We start from the raw sequence: 19,452 nt of genomic DNA on the forward strand, positions 1-19,452 counted from the left end.
CGCCTTCTCCATCCCAGGTACCTGTGGCTCTGGTGTTAGGACAGGGAATCCCTCCCACATCCTAGTGACACTCACGAGAAGCTCCCAGACGTTCTGTTTTGTAACTGTTACTCACTGAGGCCCGTCTAGGAAAGGACTGTCTGCCTTCTATTATTTTTAACTTGCAGGCACTTCAACTTAGAGGCTCCTAGGAGTCAGGTGTGCAAACATGGACAAGTTCTGCCAATCCAGCGGGGGCCCACCTGCCTCTGCAGCCGGGGAGGAGGACTTCCCAGGCCCCCGGGTCTAAAGGAGGGCTGAGTTCTGCACAAAGCTCGGGTCCAGCAAGCCCACTGCACAGACCACTCCCCAGTGAGTGCAGCCAACTCACAGAAGGCTCAGTCTTGACTCACATGCCCCCAGAAGGTGGAGAGGTAGGGTCCACAGAAGCCTGGGTGGGGGCCATAGGGTGAGGGGCACAGGACTGAGCCGAGATTCCTTGCTAGGCCCATTTAGAACCTGCTGACCCCTCTTTCCACCCCTGATGTCTGCGCCCCCCCCCCATAGTTACTGGGGACACAGTATAGACAGGTTCCACATGCATCGCAACAGGAATAACCCAGAGGATGCTTCTCAGACTGAGCTCCACATCCTCCTGCCCGTTGGGACCAGCCTGGGCCTCCCTGCTTCCAGGTCCAAACAAATAAATGGGCCTGAGTTTCCTTAACATCTCTCAAAGCAGGACAGGCTATCGGCTGCGCTCTCCCTGACTGACTGGAAGAGGATGGTGCAGGAAGCCAGCCTCAGAGTGGAGGCTTCCGTGTTAGTACGTTCCCGTAAGGCCCATCGCTCCTTGTAGTCGGAGGCCGCCGGAGCATCGGGACAGAACGGTCCGCACGGCGTACGTCTGGTGTTGACGCGGAGCGTGCGAACGCAGTAACAGCACCTCAAATACAGGGTTGAGCAGCCATCGTACCCCTCAGCCGGTGGCTGAGCCCCCCAGCCTGGCCCTCTCCCAGCCCCATCCCGGGTGGTGACACAAGCAGTGGATGCAGAGGTGGGCACACTGAACCTGACTCTTCATGTTGTAGCTGCAAGGACAAACCCAACTTAGGGTCACCAACTTGGCCGTGAGGATGATGCAGCATGTCCCGAGGTGTGCTCCGGGAACCGTATGGACCATGGCATGGAGCGTGTCCCGAGGGGCCCTCTGCAGGGCTGTAGGAAGGGCCCACTGTCAAATGTCTGGCAAGCACTGGGTGATTCTGGGGGCAAAGGGCTTCTTTGCTGAGTGGCTCTCCCAAGACCACAGGTCTGGGGGTGCAGCATTTCCCACATGGACATGTCGGCAGAGCATCCTGCGGGCCCTACACACGGGGTGCTCTGAGGCCCAGCCTGTCAGGGCAGAGGCTCCCACAGGCCCCCGGGAAGCAGACCACCAGGCTTGCGAGCCCACTGAGCTGTTCACATGCAACAGGATGGCTGGAGCTCCAGCCAGGCTTACATCCGAACGCCCAGGGAGGGACTGAGAGCAGGGTCCGCGAGGGTCACAACTGTGGAAGGAAGCCGTCCTCCACCCTCCTGCTCCAAGTGAGCTGACTCAGGGAGCCACCCGCTGTGCAGCTGGGCTCAGTTCAGCCACTAGAAACCCAGAGGCCCCTCCATGGGTCTCCAGAGTGATGCCACTTCAGAGACAGTGCGTGGTGGTCAGTGACTGCCCCCCTCCCAACCTGACAGCTCACAGAAGGTTCTAAAATGACTGAAGACCAGTGCGGACCATGAACGTTTCTGGGCTCTGATGGAGCCCTGGTGCCAAGGCTTGGCTCTGAGCATGTGGCTGGTGAGCATATTTGGTCTTAGGCGTAGAAGAGGGCTGGCCGCCATCCAGGTGAGCACCCCATACAGCACGTGTCAGCAGTCCCCCTACTTGCTCACAGCATGGGGCAGGGAGGGAGGTGGGACCAGACTCTCCGGAGATTCCCCCGTCCTCACTGCCCCCCGCAGCCCCCGGGGGTCGAGCCTGACCCAGGCAGAGCCTGACGCAGAGACGGTCACCAGCTCTGAAGGCTGAAAGAACAACTTCCAATCTTCTGTCATTCTGCTCTCCAACTCGCCTCCCAAATGAAAGGACTGGAGAATGGGGTTATCAGGGAACTTCATTAAGAGAAAGGGATAGAGAAGAAAACGGTTTTAGGTGGTACCAACATGTTTAAGCTCAGATGATCCCACTGCCCTCCAGCTGTGATAAGCCAGCCACACGGGTGGCCACGGGGCAGGTCAGACAGGACCGACCTGAGGCACGTTCCCATCACAACCGGCCCCCAAGCGGGGCCCACACCGTCGTCGTGTCAGGATGCCAAGCGGTCTTCTCTTAAAAGCTAACAAGCTGGGGAGAAAGCCCCCTGTGCCGGGCTTCCCGGCCCCAAGTGCTGGCACCAGTCAAGCCTGGAGCCGGCTCCCTGGCCAGGCCCGGCACGAGCGCCTGTCCCCGGGGAGGTGGCTCACATAGGTCTCCCTTGAAAGGAGAGAGAGATCTGCAGGAGTTCCTGCCCCAGTTCTTGCTGCCTCCCGCCGGGACAGAACTCGGCCGACAGCTCCCTGAAGGTGGCGCAGATGCGGCGAGCCTCGATGTGTCTGCGGTGGACGGCATGCTTCCACTGGTGCCGCGCGGCTCCCGTGAGCACGAGCAGCGAGCGGCGGGGCAGGGGGACGGCCACCTCCACCTCCTGGCACAGGACGGACCTGCTGGGGGCCATCACCCCTTCCACCAAGGCCTCCGGGAAGCCGGAAGGGGCCAGACAGAGCAGCAGGCTGCCGGGCGCCTCCCGGGACATGGACAGCACAGTCGGGGACAGGAGGTTGAGGCTCACCAGCCGCTCCCCCCACAGCCAGGCGTCGTCCAGGTGGGGGTCGATGGCCGAGCCCCGCTCAGGGCAGTAGTCCAGGTTACACTGCTCCACGGGCCGGAAGTCCTCCAGGATGGGGTACAGCCCCATTCTCCGCACCACCTCCCGGCTGAAGCTGGGGAGACCTCTGAAGCCGGCGGTCTTGAGCTTCTGTTTCCGAAAGTTGACTTTGGGGCCGTAGTCCTGAAGGGTGAGGACAAAGGGGAAGTGGAGAAGGGTCTGAGTTGATAGAAATGGCCATCACAGGCCAGGTGTGAAGAATCTGATCGCAGCGACCAAGACAAGCAAAAACGCCTGCCTCTGGATCAGGATCTGGCTCTCCAGCAGGAGGAGGCCGGCCCCAACGACAAACAGCAAATGCTCAGGTGCTGGGAAACGCCGAGGGAAGAAATAAAGCAGGGAAGGGGGTATGATGTGCCGGGGAGGGGGGGATGTCTTCGCTCGTGTGCCCCTGAACGCAGAGAGAGAGGGAGACAAAGGGTCAGGATGCGGGAAGGAGGAGCCAGGAGGGAGGGAGGGCCAGCCCAAGGCAGCCTCCTCACTTGGTCAGCGCTGGGGATCCCTGGGGTTCAGAACCGCGACGCAGTTCCGCTCCCGGCTACATGCCCAGGACTGGAAACACGGCCACACAGACATGTGCCCACGGGTGTTCACAGCAGCACCGGGGCATGACAGCCGAAAAGCAGGAACAGGCCAGTGTCCGCGATGGGACAGATGGATGAAGCGGGGGTGGCAGGTCCGTGCACCGGAGTACCAGCCGGCCGCGAACGCCACGCGGCACTGAGAACGCTGTCGGGAACGAGCCCACACGAAGGGCCACATGTTCTATAATCCCATTTACGGGAAATGTCCGGAACAGGCAAATCCAGAGATGGAAGGGGGATTAGTGGTTGCCAGGGGACGGGAGAATGGGGAGCGACTGCTCCTGGGGACAGGTCCCCTTTGGGGTGATGGGTCTGTTCTAGAAGCAGGCAGTGGAGAGGGTCGCACATTCTGAATATAGCAAAACCGTACATGTTAAATGAGCGAATTTTACGGTATGTGGATTCTATCTAAAAAAACAATCGTTACAGAGGAGACTCCCAGAATAGCCCTCAGACTTGTGGCCCAAGGGGTGAGCATTTATCCAGCCACTCCTGCCCCCTCGGCCCCCACCCCACCCCCCCAGTGGAGGGTGGCACTATCTGGTGCAAACGTCTTTCTCCTTCCAGCTTCGGCAGGTCTCAGCGTAGCTGCACCCCACCCCCCACCAGCCCCGGCAGCGGCAGGCGAGGGAGGAGGCTGGGGGCGCAGCGCACAGAGGGAAGTGGGACCTGCAGTGTCTCGGGAGCATCGAGGGCTCACAGGGCCACCGAAGAGCAGCAGAGGAAGCGAAGGTTGGGACGGGAGGCCTAGCAGAGCAGCGAGTCCATCTGAGGAGGGGTCCTTTCCAGGGCCAACCGGCAGAACAGGGGTGGGGGCCACAGGAAGCTCCAGAAGGAATCCCAGCGGCAGAACCGGGGGCTGGGACCTGGGTGGGGGCAGTGGGGGTGCAGGGTGCTGTGTTCTCAGATTCCGGGCGTGTTTTGAAGGAAGAAGGCGGGCAGGGATGACCAGTGAGAGAGAGAGAAGTCTGGAGAGCTGCATGCTTTCCGGCCCAGCAGACGGAAGATGGAATTTGCCGAGACGGGGACACCGCAGGGGTGCCGGGGTGGGCCAAGACTCAGCGAGGGTCTCACAGATCTGGGAAGCCGGCTGGAGCCATGAACATGGGAGTCGCAAACGCACGCACAGTGGCAGAGCCGGGACTCATGGAGACCAGCAAGGGAGCGTGTGGACACGGAGAGGCCCGAGGGCTGCGCCTGACAGCTGGCCGCTGGGTGGGGGCGCGGACGCCAGGATGGACGCGGCCAGTGCGTGAGTGCGCGAAGCGGGAGCGGGAGGAGAGGCACTGGAGACAGAACGAACGACTCTTCGGAGGAGCCGGCCGCAGAGGTGAGAGAGGGGGCTTACGGACAGTCTGGGGGGAAAGCTCCAGTTGAGGTAAAACTGACATCGAGGACAGAGGGGGGTGGGGGGGGCTTGGAGAGAAGGGCACGGCTTTCTCGGAGAAGCGTGAGGAGCCCGTGAGGAGCCGGACTGACCGGGGCTGGGGTTTAGCGGAAGGAGCAGGCAGGGAGGGGCGCCAGAGAAGTGCTGTAATGACCAGCGAAGCACTGAAGTCACTGGGGGGGGAGGGAAGGACAGAAGGCGGCCGATGGCGGATAGTGCTGCAGGGAAGGGGATGCAATCCCCGACAAAGGGGAGGTCCAGGACTTGGGGGCCCGAGTGTCTCAAAACTGATGGGGAGAGGACTTCGGTGGGAAGGCGACTGGCAGCCTTCTAGAAACCCTCGGAGCTGAGCATCAGTCTGTCGTACGGCCCCGCCTCACCGCGTCTGGTGTCTGGTGGGGAAGTGGCGCAGGCCCAGGGCACAGGCAGGCCTCCACCGCACACCACACACCACTCCCCTGGCTGCCCAAGTCCCAGGGTCAGGGGAGCTCGCCCCCCTAACGGCCCTGGGGGGCTGTGGCTGCCGAGAGAGGCGCTGGGAGGGACGTGAGCAAAGGGGCGCGGGGCAAGGAGTCTGGAGGGGCCCGGCAGGGTGACTCCTCTCTGACCAGCCAGCCCGGCCCTCCCCTCCTCCCAGCTGCGGGCCGGGCCTACCTGCTTCCTCCGTCCAGACTGGGAGAGCTTCCAAGGCTCCCGGTCCATCAGCTGCACCATCTCGGCTTCCTCCTCCCGGGTCACAAAATCCTCTATCAGCGTCACACCAGGGAAGGGGAAGGCCCAGCCTTCAAAGTCAGACTCCTCGGCCCCCACGGCCCAGCCAGTGTCAGAGTAGTAAATGAAACGGTGCGTTTTCTGCGGAAGAAAGATGGGGGACCTGGGGCCACTGATGCCCTGCCTCACGCCACGTGTGTGCCTTCTAGGGGCCGGCTTGCCCGGCTTGCCCGCCCCCGAAGCCACTCTGGAAAGCAGCTGGAGTCCAGAGGGAGGCAGAACCCCTCCCTGCCTGGGGCTGCCTCCTGGGAAGGGCCCTGTGCCCGGTCCTTTCTCACTTTCCTCATCTTAAGTGGGAAGAGCGTCCACGTACCTACTCTCTGTTGTCTGTTTTAAAGATGAGGGGACCCGGGCTGTGCAAAGTTAAGGAACTAGCCTGAGGCTGCACAGCCGGGGGCTGCCTGCGCGTCCTCACTCTGCTAATGTCTCTGTGGGGTGTCTTCTGGCCTCCCCAGCCGCGGGGGGCGGGACTAAGGGAGAGGACCCCAGGGCTGTCCAGAGGGCGAGCGTGCTAGGCAGCCAGAGGGGAGTCTCTGAAGTGGGGGTGACTCTGGGCCCTGCCCTCCTCTGGCTGCAGAGGCACTGCCTGAATTTCCCTTCCAAAGAGGAGAGAACTTGCCAGTCATCCTCGAGAAGTGCCCAGCTGACAACCTCCTGCTGCCTCGTGTCTCGGGCAGAGGCCGTCCTGGTCCCAGGCAGCCCCCAGCCAATGACTCAGCGCAGGCCTGGCCTTTTCTACCCGACACGGGACGCCTCTATCCGTCAGTCCGCTCCGGAGCTCCCAGCTGGGTTGGCCCTGACTTTGTCCCAGCTGCATGGCAGTCTGAGGTCCGCCCTGTCCACTTAATTCTGCTTCCTCCCCGCCTTTACATTCCAGGGCCACTGCTGCCCAGCCCGTCTGTGAACCATCGTGTCCTCTGTCTTCTGGCACCTCCCACGGAACACATTAAAATCAGGGAGTCATCCTGTACCTTCTGCTCATCCCATAGCCAGCAAGTCAGGCAGGTGCTAGGCCCACACCCACGGGCACAGCAGAGTTCAGACTTCTGGCACTTCTCAGGTTTTACTTGCGGCAAAAACATATAGGGCGTAAAATTCGCCATCATCACTATCTTTAAGTGAACAGGTCAACGTCAAATACGGTCACGTTGTCCTGCACCCGTCCCCACCTTTCTAAAACTCTGGACTCTAAACAACAACTCTTCGTTCTTTTCCCCAAGCCCCAGGAACCCACCGTTCTACTTTCTGACTCTATGAATTTGATTCCTCTCCGGGCCTCGTGGAATCGGAATCCCGCGACATTTATCCTCTTGTGACTGACATTTCACTCGGCATAATGACCTCAGGATCCATTCATGTCACAGCAGGTGTCAAAACGCCCTTCCTTTTTAAGGCACATAACATTCCATCGGACACAGTAGGCCACGTTTGTTTACCCGCTCGTCCACTGCGGGACACCCAAATTGCTTCCCCATCGTAGCTACTATGGAACGTGGGCGTACAAATATCTCTTCAAGGGCCTGCTTTCCATTCTTCTGGGTGTATACCCAGAACTGCTAGATCACACAGGAATTCTACTTTTAGTTTGCTCAGAAATCACCAGATCGTTTCCCACTTTTACCAGGGATGCTGTGAGAGTTTCTGCACTGGCTTCCCAGACTCCATACCTTCCTATCTGCCTCTCCCCCTCCCGGGATCTTTCTAAAATTCACCCGTAACTTCCTTTAAAACCCTGAGCGGCTCTCCGTGGCCCTCAGGACAAGTCCAGCCTACCCAGCCACCGCACACAGTGCCCTCTGTGGGCAGCGCCGGCGGCCCCTGAAGCGTCACGCTCCTCCCAAGCGCACGCACTTGCCCCAGGCCTGCACCCAAGCAGTCCTCCAGCGGAAACGCCCTTGCCCCCCCTCAAAGGCTCTGAGTCCTTTTTCCTTAATTAATTGGAATTAATTTCCTCCTTGACCACTTCCGCTCAACGGTGCCTAGGGCACTTTGCCCTGCCCGGTTTTCGGCATTCTCTTCTCTTTCCGGGTCGTCTCCCCACTCCGTGAAGCTCGCAGCCCCAGACGCGGGGTGGGGGGTGGGGGGGCCCCCTACGTGGAGGCTTGCTGTCGCACTCTCCCCAAGGCTCAAAGGGGAGTTGTGGTCGGATGGCATCCACTCCAAGCCCACCCCTCAAAGCGCTCATCTCATCCTGCAACGCCCCCAGAGCGAGGGCCCCTGACACGGGTTGATCCGCGGCCCGTCTTCGTAGCCAGTCTGGGCCTCAGTTTCCCCATATGAAGAAGGGAGCTGTGGCACGGCCCCTCCCCCCAGCCCTCACCTGCGGGGGGTGCTGCCAGGGCGGGTCACCTCCGCGCTGCCGCTCGCAGATCAGACAGGTCCGGATGCCCTTGCAGCCGCATTCCCGGAGGACCTCGGGGGCCGCCACCGCCGCAGCCGCCATCGTCGCGTCCTGGCGACCAGGGCGCAGGCGCGGCGCCGCGGGGGCCGCTGGGAGTTGTAGTCCGCCCGCGGGGCACGAGGTCCGCCGAGCCGCTTCCTTCCGGTCGTCGCCAGCTACTGGCTTGCGCGGCGCCGCCTCCGGAGTTCCGCCGGCCGCGGAGCGTCGGGCTCCAGGAAGCACGGACTCGGCGTGACGCCGGTGCCGCCAACCGGCCAGCGCGGGCCGCGCCTGGTCGCCATGGGCCCCCTCTCGGCGCGGCTGCTCATGCAGCGAGGGCGTCCCAAGAGCGACCGGCTGGGGAAGATCCGGAGCCTGGAGTAAGAGGCGGGCCGGGGGGTACGACGGGGGTCCGCGGGGTCGCGGCCACACAGCCCGCCACCCGGGCCTGGGTCGCCGGCCGGTCGGGAAATAAGGCTGGGACCCTTGCCCACTCCCTGCCCGGCCCCCTTATCGCCCTGTCGGTTAGGCGGAGTCTCGGATCACTCGAACCAAACGCTGGGCGCCCGTTATGAGACGGGCGGGCCGGGCCCGAGCGGCCTCTCCCTTGCAGGGTCCCGGGCTGTCGGGGAGACAGTCCTGCAGAAAGGGTATTGAGCAGCCTGTTGAGCTAGTTCCTGAGGCTCTGGGCAGCACCGAGGAGCTCCTTTAGAGGAGGAGCCAGCGGCAGGCAGTTGGAAAGTGCTGACGAGATTTTAAGAAGGAAAGGCTGCGCGTGCCTTGTGGAGAAGCTCTGCTGAAGGAGCCTTCGCAGGCGCCCAGGACTGCCCCAGGTGTGAGGCCCGCCCGCCCCCTGAGCCCTCCCTGTCTGCCCCCACGCAGCTTGTCCGGGCTGAAGCTGCTCTCAGAGCACTTGGACCCCAAGCTCCTGAGCCGCCTGACGCAGCTGCAAGAGCTGGACCTCTCCAACAACCAGCTGGACACGCTGCCCGCCAACCTGGGCCTGTCCCACCTGCGCGTCCTCCGCTGTGCCAACAACCAGCTGGGGGACGTCACTGCCCTGTGCCAGTTCCCGCAGCTCGAGGAGCTCAGCCTGGAGGGCAACCCCTTCCTGACTGTAAGTGGGGGGGGGGGCACCTGCCGCAGACCCAGGGCCAGCACTCTGTGGGGCTGAGCCACAGGTTGGGGTGACACTAAGCCACTCTCCCTCATCCCCCAGGTCAGTGACAACCTGAAAATCTCCTTTCTCCTGCCCAAGCTCCGGAAGGTCAATGGCAAGGATGCTTCCTCCACGTCCTCTCAGGTGGAGAACCTAAACCGGGAGCTGACCAGCCGGGTAAGGGGGCCGGCCCGGGGCTCTGGAGCACTCGGCCTTGAGGAGCGAGTGACAGAATGGACGTTTGGAGGACCCTGAGTGGGGGTTCCGGGGGCTCTCTGCCCTGACACTGAGCTGCGCTTATCCCCTAGCCTGACATGTTTCTCTGAGCCTGGCTGTGGTGCTTGGCCTCTTGTCCTTAGAGGTCATGCTGTCTGGGTGTGCAGGCCGGGCCCGGCCAGGGAGGCCAGGACACTTTCACAGTAACCACCCTGGGTCCGCTCCTCTTCGGGGCTGTTGCTCAAGCGCGTGCACGTGCGTTGGGGGGGGCACGCGCGTGTGAGCATGCACACGCACAGGTGTGTGCACACTGCAGCTAAGGCTGTGGTTCAGGGAGGCTTCCAGGAGGTGGTGAAGTGGAGACTCCTGTGGCCATAAGATTGGAGGCAGGGGCGCCATGGAGGGCCCGGGAGATCTGGGGTGGCCTGGGCTTGAATCTGGTCCCTCTTGTTCCAGGTCACAGCTCACTGGGAGAAGTTCAAGGCTGCAGTGAGCCCAGAGGAGGAGGCAGAGAAGGCCCAGGCTGATTTTGTGAAGTCTGCTGTCAGGGACGTCCGCTATGGGCCTGAGTCCCTCAGCGAGTTCACCCAGTGGCGGGTATGACCTCATCCTGCTGTGCTGGGAGTCTGTTCTCCCAGCTCCTCCACGGCTCCCATGCCTTCAGCTGCCCTAAGAGGCCTCTGGCCACGAGGGGTGGTAGAGTTCGGTGGGTCAGGGAAGGCAGACTTATTGGTTGGAAAGGCCCTTTCCCACCTCGGGAAGCATAGGTTCCCTCTGCCCCGGCATTTCGGGGAAGGGCCGGGAGCCCCAGGACTTGTATCTAGCTCCCCGATGTCCTGGCCCCGCGTAGGTGCAGATGATCTCTGAGGAGCTGGTGGCCTCTGGTGGGCCCCAGGTGCGTGAGGCAGACATCCCGGAGAGGCCTCCAAAAGCCGCAGCTGCCCAGGAACCCAGGGTAAGTGTGGTACCATGCAGCTCCCAAGGCTCCAAAGGCCTGTCTTGGCCTTTCCTGCCTAGGGAGACTGTAGGGAAAGGGGGTTGGGCGGGGAGGCAGGGGGTCCTGGAAATGAGCCCGGGAGTCGGCCTCTGATGCCTGAGCTGGTTCACACTGACCCTGGGCCAACCCTTGCTTTCTGCCCCCATGGGAGGCTGCGGGCCAGCCTGTGATGCCGAGGAAGCAAGCCCCGGGCCCTCAGCCCAGCCCCGACCCCTTCCACAGGCCAGGCCCGTGGCCAAGAAACGGCCGGATGACGTCTCACTCAACCTGTCTCCCAATAAGCGGGTGTGCACCTCCTCGTTGGCCCCCGTGGAGGGCAGCCCCCCGGACTCTGACGGCGGCCAGGTAAGCTCGCAAGGGGGCAGGGGTTAGCTGGCAGGGAGCACGGGCTGGGGCAGCTGTGACCCCCCGTCTGCCCCCACAGCCCGCCCCGGACCTGGAGCCCCTGCATTTCCTGCAGTGTCACAGCAAGAACAACAGCCCTCGGGACCTGGACACCCAGCTCTGGGCCTGCGCTTTTGAGCCGGCCTGGGAGGAGGGTACAGCCTTGGCGGGGCAGGCAGGGCCAGGGCGAGAGCCCCAGGGAACGCCCCTGGAGGGGGCCGCCTCCGCGGATGGGGGGCCTGGGAGAGACAGTCTCTGAAGCGTCGTCAGGGCCAGGACAGAGGCGCTGCGGGGGCGCACTTCTCGGAGAACGTGTCTACTGAGGCTGACCCCTCCAAACAGGGCGCGCGGGGGCCACCTCCCAGACGGTGGCCACGTGTGGCGGGGAGGCCGTGTGCGTGATAGACTGCCAGACGGGCATCGTGCTGCACAAGTACAAGGCGCCTGGTGAGGTGAGCAGGGGGGGGCGGGGGGGGGTGTTCGTGCAGCGCTGGGAGGGGGGCCCTGACCCGGTCCTGCTGGGCCTCGCTTCCGCCGGCTGGAGCTCCAGCCGCCCCTTAGTGACGCCCGCAGCACCCCCCGCAACCACGCATGGCTCTGCCCCTTCGTGACGCCCGCACGCCTGCGCCCACAGGAGTTCTTCTCGGTGGCCTGGACGGCCCTGACCGTGGTGACGCAGGCCGGCCACAAGAAGCGCTGGAGCGTGCTGGCGGCCGCGGGCCTGCGGGGCCTGGTCCGGCTGCTGCACGTGCGAGCTGGCTTCTGCTGCGGGGTCATCCGGGCCCACAAGAAGGCCATCGCCACCCTGTGCTTCAGCCCCACCCACGAGACCCACCTCTTCAGTAAGAGCCTCTCCCACACCCGTCCTGCAGTCCGGGCGCCCGGGGTCAGCCCTGGCCGGGGGAGAAGCAGCGTGGCTTTGTGGACGACTGACAGGGCTTCAGATCCTGCCTTTTCCCCCTGACCCGCTCTGTGGCCTTGAAGCTGGGCAGCTGGGCCGCTCTCTGACCCGGGTGGGTACCCCTGGCCCCCCCGAAGTGTGATAAGCCCGAGAAGGGACGTGTGAGCAGAGGCCTGCGAAAGGAGGGCTGCCTGGCGTGGGGCATGATAGTGAGAGGGAGGTAGAGACTGGTGGCCCTCGAGTCTTCATCTCCCAGCTGCGGCCCTGCCCGCCTCCGAGGGGCCGGGCCTTGTGACCACGGTCTCAGCCTGGGATGGAGCCTGCCGGGGCGAGTAGGGCCTCTTCAGAGCCACCTCTCCCCTTCCTGTCCCCTCCTCAGCGGCCTCCTATGACAAGCGGATCATCCTCTGGGACCTCGGGGTGCCCAACCACGATTACGACTTCCAGGCCAGGTGAGGCTGTGGGGCAGGGCGGGGGGGCCTCGCCAGGGTGGGCGGACAGCCCGGTCGGTGGCCTCACGCTGTCCTCCCCCGCCGGCAGCCAGCTGCTCACCCTGGATACCACGTCCATCCCCCTGCGCCTCTGCCCTGTGGCTTCCTGCCCGGATGCCTACCTGCTGGCAGGCTGCGAGGGCGGCTGCTGCTGCTGGGACGTGCGGCTGGACCAGCCCCCGAGGAGGAGGTGAGGCCGGCCGGGCCCGATGCCTGGCCCCCCGCAGTGGTGCCCAAGCACGGCCCGTTCTGGGCCGCCAGCGGCTGTCTTCACGGGGCCGGCCCGTCCCCACCTCCACTAGTCTCCCAGGGAAAGGTCCGTGCCCGTGGGACTGGGCCGGGTCGGCTCTTGGAGCTGCGGTCACCGCACCTGGCAGGGGACGGGGATGGTGCCCGGGCAGGGATGAGACCCCGGAAAGGCTCATCTGTACCCACCCGGAAGGCCGGCATCCCTGCCCTCGTGCGGCCCACGATCTTGTTAAAACCCACGCAGCACAGTGTCAGGTGTGACGGAAAGCGAATGAGGGGACTGTGAGGAGGTGACGTGACGGGTGGCGGATGGGTCCTCGGGCTCCTGTTCACCACACGGGCCGAGCCGGGGAGTCAGGCCCTGGGAGGGAAGCTGCTGGCACGGGGGCGGCGGCCCGCGCGAGGTCCGGCCGGGCCTGGGAGGCGGGGGGACACCGGCTAAGACTGGATTGTGTCCTCAGTGCCGTGAACGGTCTGGGAAGAACTTTCGGGGGTGGGGGGCGGTGACAGCCACGTCGGGGCAAATAACTGAAGCGTCAGGCGCTGGCGTTTGTGGGGCCCACGCCACTCTGCAGAGTGAAGCCCTGGGCTTCCCGCCCCCATTCCCGCCTCAGCTGTGACCCCACACCCTCCCCAGCTTGGGAACGCGCCGCACCCCGTGCCACCCGCCCCTGTGCCCGCGCGGCCGCAGCTGCCAGCCGAGGCAGAGGGCAGGTGCGGAGGACGTGCCCAGCCCACGTCCGCGAGCGGCTCCGGGTCCCGGGGGGCAGCTGGCCAGCTTCCTCTGCCGCCCCGCAGGCCGTGCGAGGTGGAGTTCGTGTTCTCCGAGGGCTCGGAAGCAGCAGCGCGGAGAGTGGACGGGCTGGCCTTTGTGAACGAGGACGTGGTGGGTGAGTAGCCCCCGCTCGGGGGCCACCCTGGCCTCCCGGGAAGGCCTCTGGGGCGGCTTCTCCCGGGGCTCCTGAGGGGGCCGCACCGGGCAGTGTCTAGAGCGGGGCCCCCACCCAGTTCTGTCTCTCCCCCCCCAGCCTCCAAGGGGAACGGCCTGGGCACCATCTGCCTGTGGAGCTGGAGCCAGACGTGGGGGGCCCGGGGCAAGCGGCCCACGCTGGCGGTGGTGGTGCTGGCCCGGCTGCAGTGGTCCCCCACCCGGCTGGCCTACTTCTCACTGAGCACCTGTCCCGGTGAGCCCCCGCCCCCCCCACCCCCCTCCACCCCGCGGGGCCCCACCGCACCCCCGGTCTCAGGCCGTGCGTCCCTGCAGGTGAGGGCATCGTGCTGTGTGGGGACGAGGAGGGCAACGTGTGGGTCTACGACGTCCGGCACCTCCTGACGCAGCAGCCTCCGCTTCCGGCAGCGCCGCAGGCCCCCACGCAGGTAGGCGCCCCTCGCCCGCCCCTCGCCCGCCGCGGGGACTGCTGATCCGGAAGCTGGAGCCCCACCCTCCTCTCTGCCTCCCCCCAGATCCTTAAGTGGCCCCAGCCCTGGGCCCTCGGCCAGATGGTGACCAAGACCATGGTGAACACGGTGGTGGCCAACCCCACCTTCACGTACCTCACCGCTCTGACGGACTCCAACATCGTGGCCATCTGGAGGAGACAGTAGCCGGGGGGGGGCGGGCGGGCGGGGGAGTTCGGGGGACCCGACTTAACTTATTCAGCTTTGGGGCGAATGACCAGAATGTTTTTATTGGGGAATATTTTTATTAAACTCTCTGCTGTATGAGAAGACTGGAGAGCGGTCTGTGGCCCCGTCTGGCACCGCTACTCGGAGAGAGACCGGCCCGGCCGGGGGCAGAGGCTCCTGCGAGTGCTGCCTCCCTGCGGGGGGTGGTCTAGAAGGAGGTGGCCCTCTGGGGCCACACTGCAGAGTGGACAGGCCTCAGGACTCAGATAACTGGGAAGGCGGTCCTCTGCCCCACGCCCCGCGGGGTCACCTCGGCTTTAGCCCACAGCCAGGCCTTTTCCTGCCGCACTTTATTAGGAAGGTAAAACAGACTCTGTCCAGGACACACCAGCTCCGGCGGGAAGGGGCTCACCAGGATGTCCCCGAAGCTGGGGAAGCTGCTCTCCTAGAAGGTTCCAGTGCAGGGTAGGAAGTGGCCAAGCAAGACTCTTCCAGCCTCCTATTCGATGCCTTCTTGCTTGTCTTTAATGGCCACCTGAGCACAGAGGGGTCGCAGCCACTCAGCTGGAAGGGCCAGGGTGAGGAGGCTGGGAAGGCAAGCCCAGTGTCCCTGAGCGCCCCCACCCCATCTGCCTGAGGTGCAGGTGACACGCAAGTCGAACTCTGACAAGCCGTGGATCCTTCTCTCTCTACTCTCAAGTCACACGCTGAGGCCCTCTGTGTGGACAGGTGTGACCATCCCCTTTCGGCCTCCTTAACTGTGGGGCCCCACCCAGGGATGAGCTGCCCCCTCCACAAATACCCTGAAGCAGCCAGGCCTCACCAGAGGCGGCCTGGGGGAGCAGTCCCAAGGGGCAATACGGCCCTGCTTCCACAGGGGCTGCGGGAGCCCCCGGAGCCCACAGTACGGTTCCCACCCCTGCCTGCAGACAGCATGCGCCCAGCCTAACTCCGCAGCCCCTTCGTCTGCGCTTGCTCAAGGCTGGAGGAGCATCGCTGCTCTGTCACCACCTCGCGCCCCGCCCCCCCCCCCCCCCGCCCCGGGCTGTCCGGGGTGTGGGCAGAACAGCCCCGCTCCCCTGCACGCCGGGCCCCTCACCCGGAATCGCTCCTCCAGCAGGGACAGCTCGCTGATGAGGTCCGTGATGGCATTGGTGAAGGCCTCCTGCGGGCTGTAGTCTGGGGTGGTCTGCACTCGGATGATGATCTTGTGCTCCAAGGGGTGGGGGACTTTGTAGCCAGCAAACAGCACCTGCGGGTCTTTCAGCAGCTGTCTGAGGAACAGAAATGGGCGGTGTGACACGAGGGGCTGAGCCTGGCACCCTTGGGGATGACCAGAGCTCTAAGCAGAGCGTCTTCCCACTGGCTTGAGGCCTAGAAGCCAATACAGCTGGGGGCTGACCCAGGTGGTTCCCTGCTCCTGACTGCCCGGAAAAAGTCTTCCAAGTAAAACATCGCAAAGATGATCTCATGGGGAAAACACACCCCCCCCCCCCAACATCTGAGGATCAAGGACCCCAGCTGGTAAGCAGGATCTCCAGCACTCTTCCCTCGGGAAGGCTGGGCCCTGCAACAGCCCCAAAGCGCCCTCCCCAGGCCGCACACGGCGCGGCACGAGCACCTGACGCAGCAGTACGGGCGGCACGGGGAGAAGGCCCAGGCCCCGGGCGGTGACACGGAAGCCCTCCGGGTGACACAGGCTGGCAGCTCCTGCCCACACACCTGGGGCCCCGTCTGTGAGCCGTGCCCCGCGCGCGGTCAGCAGCAGGCACCACAGGGGGTGGCCCTCACACGGGTGGGGACACGGCTCCCAGGGCAGGGGAGCGGCCAGGCCCCAGGAGGGCCCGGGGGCACCACTGGTGTGGCCTGGGGGGGTGGGGTGGGGGGGAGTCAGCCAGAGGACGGCCAGCTCCACCTCCCGCTTTCAGCCCAGAGACCAGGCAGGCTCCTGCCCCGGGCCTCAAACGTGCAAACCTCGGAAAGACCTGGCTTCACCGATGGGGTTTTCAGCAGAGAAATGACAAGTGCTTGGGCCAGAACAGCAACCACGTCGCTGACCACCTACCCGGTCAGGACTAAACTGGTGTAAACACACATCCGCCGTCCCCCAGGGGCACCGGATAACCACAGAGCCTCTCCCCCACCTTCTCCCCTCCTCCTAATAAGATCCGATCTCTGGCATATCTGTCTTTGCGTGCCAGGTGTCCCAGAGGTCATCGTCCCAAAGCGGGGGTGGGTGACAGCCCTGACTGCTGCTCCCCGCTCCGCAACACAGACACGAGCAGGCCCACGTTTGTCTGGCTTGCCGCACGTTCGCTTCCTACCGTCAGGGAAATGAGCCAGTACAGAGAGACGGCGCTGTGAACGGATACGGGTCAGCGCCATTTGGGAGAAAGTGTACTGGAATGTGGGAATTGCCAGAGGAAGCACCCAGACCTTCCTGAAGCTCAGAGAGACTTTGGGAAATCTTCCGGAATGTGTGCTTTGCCTCAAAGAGCCCCACTGAACATTTCCCAAGAGCCTTTGACGTGGAACTTACGACTTAATGATGTTTCCCAGCGTGTGGTCTTCTTTGTTGATGGTGAACAAACAGGCATTGGGTACCTTGGTGTCCTTGTTAATGGTAATCCTAGAAAGAGACAGAACCAACAGATGGGCAAACGGGGGCTCCCCTCCTTCCCCAAGTCTAAATCCTGCCCTTCAACGCAGACCCAGGTCCCACCTCCTCCTGGAAGACTTCCTCCATCTCTTCTTCCATAAAGACCTCTCTGACTCCGAGCAGCAGAGCGGCCCTGATTCTGCGGGACCCTCACCTACTCTGGATTGCTCCTTGGCACCAGTGACATTTTAGGATGGATAATCCTTTTCTGTAGGGGGCTGTCTTGTACATCATAAGATGTGAGCAGTGCCCCTGCCGGCAGCACCCCCTTTATGACAATCAGAAGTGGTGGCAGACATTGCCGAAAGTCCCCTGGGAAGCAAAATGGCCCCAGTAGCCAACCACTGCTCCCAAGGGAGACGAAGTGGCTGGCGAGGGCTAGACCGTAGAGCCCCGCACACCAGGCTATTAAGAGAAGGAAAAGCCAATGTTTAAGACGGTCTGCTGCGTGCTGAGCCCTGGCCTCAGCACTTCCGGTAAATTACCTCGCTAAGCCCCCCTTAGAGAAAGTCCTCTGATTTAATACGGCAAGAAGCCCATTTCCCAGAGGAGGAAAGCAGGCTTCAGGCAGCTTAAGTCACTTGCCCAACGACATGGAGACGGTAGGTGAGGGAGCCAGGCCCAGGCAGAGAGCCCAGGGAGGGGACTACGTTCCCTTGCACTCTGCAGGCAAGAAGCCCCTGAAGGGTCTTCACAGGCCACTGAGGCTCGGTGGTGAGCCTGAGCGCCAGCCCTCTGGCTGCAGCAGGCGGATGAAGGCGGCGGCCAGCAGGCTGCCGGATCCCAGAGGGAAAGCACTGTGGCGCCAGGCACCCTGCTTCCCATACAGACGGCCACTTCCCGTGTGCCGGGGCAGTTCCTTAGCCTCTCTGAGCCTCAGTTTCCTCCTCTGCAGAATGGGGCCGCTCACCACCGCCTGGCAGGGCTGGCTCGAGACACAGTAAACGCTGCTTCCGTCTCCCCGCAGTGGACAAGCCGGAGAAGCCCCAGGGTCCGCCCGCGACCCCCGGCCCGGCCCCGCCGGCTCCACTTACTTTTTCTCGCCCTCGAAGAGCAAGAACGACTCGAAGGCGGGAGGGGCGTTCATCCTAGCGCCGCACTAGCCTCCAAAGTCGCAGCGGCCGCCACCACCGCCAGCGAAGCCCTACACCATCACCTCTTCCGGGTTAGCGGCTGCTTCCGGGTTACGGCTTTCCCCGTGTGAAGGCAGGCCGCTTGCCCCCTAGCGGCCCGGGGGACGTAGCGCAGGCGCGGGGAAAGCCCAGGGGGAACCGAGGGAGGCGGGTGGTTCCGCGCATGCGTGAGCCCGGAGTTGCGTCCGTGTGTCCTCGGCCCTGTAGGCGTGCCTGGGCGCCCGCTCGCGGGGCTGGGGGCTGTTTTGTGCGTGGTACGACGGCCTCTCCCCGCGATCCTTGTTTGGAAATGTGCCCTTGGAACACCCAGCGCGAGGCCCTCGAGCGGAGAGCGGAGCCAGGGCGCAGTGGGGCCGGCGGGGAGGGCGGGAGAAGCCGCATGGGTGTCTGGGCCTCGGCCCGGTGCGGATAACCCCCTGCCGAGGCTGCCGGGCGTGGGAGCCCCGGCTGTGTTGTCGCCGGCTTGCCCACTGGGCCCGTGGCCTCATGAGCGGCTTGTGAGGCAGGCGGCGGGTGAGGGCGGGGGCCGGGCAGGTGCACCCAGCGGGGAGAGAGGAGCTCCGACGGCCAAGTGGAGGAGTCCGCTCGGATTGGCTGGTATTGCGCAGACTGCAGTTTGTTCTAAAGGCCCCCCCTGCGCTGTTTGAAGCGAGGGGCTGGGTCTCCCATTAGCTACTGGAGCCACAGCGGCTGAGGAGAAACCAGGAGCTTCCACACCACTTCCATCCCCTACTTAGGCCTTGGGCCCTAGGACGAGGAAGTGTCATTCCCCCAAGATCCACACTGGCCTTGACTCTCCAGGCCAAGTGGTGGTGGGGGGGGGGATGAGGGGATGATGCCCTGGGGCTGTAACCTCCACCCTCCTGGGCCATTCTGGCCAAGTTTGGGCCAAGGATGCTACTTAACTGGGCTGGCTGGGGGGAGGAAGGTGTAGTTTTTACCCAAAAGGGGCCTCACTCCCTGCCTGATAGAACGCAGGGGTTTGGGGGTACATGAGCGGTAGGGACAGTGCCAGGCACGCACTTGTTGTAAGCCCTCCTCAGGCTGCAGCGGCCACCCCACCCCAGGACCCTTCTGGAGGAGAGGGTGGTAGGTGTCGCCACACCAGGTGGCTGGGTGTATGCAGCTCCTATCCAGGCTCCTACTTGCGGCAGCCCCATAAACGCACCTCTCCTGCCCCTTCACTCTGCATTAGGGCGCAGTAGACCCTGGGGTCCGTACTTCCTGACCACAAGGTCCTGGAAACCCAAGGAGATTGAACAGGGGTGACAACTTGTGTGAGGCCCTGAGGAAGTAGCCAGAGAACAGGGTGTTGGTGATGGGGGAGGGGCAGCGCAGACTCAGCCGGCCCAGGGGCCGGGAAGGGAAGGTGAGGCCCGTTCAGGCTCTAGCCTGTGGGGATGGAGCAGTGGGACCCAGGGGTATGGTGAGGACAGCAGTTGGGAGAAATGAGTCCCCCTGGGATGTGGGGGGGGCAGAGGGGATGCACAAAGGCTATGCTGGTGGCCCCGTCGTTGGCCACCCCCAAGGAGCCACTGGAGTCCCCAGGCCTAGTCCTTCCACCGACCCC

The 19,452-nt window shown here is 63.9% G+C and overlaps 3 protein-coding genes across 3 annotated transcripts; 1 reads left to right on the plus strand and 2 right to left on the minus strand.

Annotated features, from left to right (window-relative positions):
• Positions 1 to 2,117: 2,117 nt before the first annotated feature.
• On the minus strand, positions 2,118 to 8,176 carry ALKBH4 (alkB homolog 4, lysine demethylase). The gene is made up of 3 exons (XM_036072435.2): positions 8,008 to 8,176; positions 5,571 to 5,768; positions 2,118 to 3,068 (listed from the first exon to the last, which is right to left on the minus strand). The coding sequence occupies exons 1-3, from the start codon at positions 8,128 to 8,130 to the stop codon at positions 2,481 to 2,483; spliced, it is 909 nt and encodes a 302-aa protein (XP_035928328.1). The 5' UTR covers positions 8,131 to 8,176; the 3' UTR covers positions 2,118 to 2,480.
• Positions 8,177 to 8,243: 67 nt separating this feature from the next.
• Positions 8,244 to 14,186, plus strand: LRWD1 (leucine rich repeats and WD repeat domain containing 1). The gene is made up of 15 exons (XM_036072434.2): positions 8,244 to 8,447; positions 8,950 to 9,184; positions 9,287 to 9,403; positions 9,899 to 10,039; positions 10,293 to 10,397; positions 10,662 to 10,784; positions 10,864 to 10,978; positions 11,166 to 11,275; positions 11,458 to 11,665; positions 12,104 to 12,176; positions 12,265 to 12,405; positions 13,263 to 13,354; positions 13,493 to 13,648; positions 13,729 to 13,841; positions 13,929 to 14,186. Exons 1-15 carry the CDS (start codon positions 8,368 to 8,370, stop codon positions 14,067 to 14,069), a joined length of 1,950 nt encoding a protein of 649 aa, XP_035928327.2. The 5' UTR covers positions 8,244 to 8,367; the 3' UTR covers positions 14,070 to 14,186.
• POLR2J (RNA polymerase II subunit J) lies at positions 14,148 to 17,941 on the minus strand. The gene is made up of 4 exons (XM_036072444.2): positions 17,784 to 17,941; positions 16,630 to 16,719; positions 15,190 to 15,364; positions 14,148 to 14,625 (listed from the first exon to the last, which is right to left on the minus strand). The coding sequence occupies exons 1-4, from the start codon at positions 17,834 to 17,836 to the stop codon at positions 14,590 to 14,592; spliced, it is 354 nt and encodes a 117-aa protein (XP_035928337.1). The 5' UTR covers positions 17,837 to 17,941; the 3' UTR covers positions 14,148 to 14,589.
• Between the last annotated feature and the right edge of the window lie 1,511 nt (positions 17,942 to 19,452).

Source organism: Halichoerus grypus, chromosome 6 (assembly GCF_964656455.1).
Source record: "Halichoerus grypus chromosome 6, mHalGry1.hap1.1, whole genome shotgun sequence".
In the NCBI taxonomy this organism is placed as follows: Eukaryota; Metazoa; Chordata; class Mammalia; order Carnivora; family Phocidae; genus Halichoerus; species Halichoerus grypus.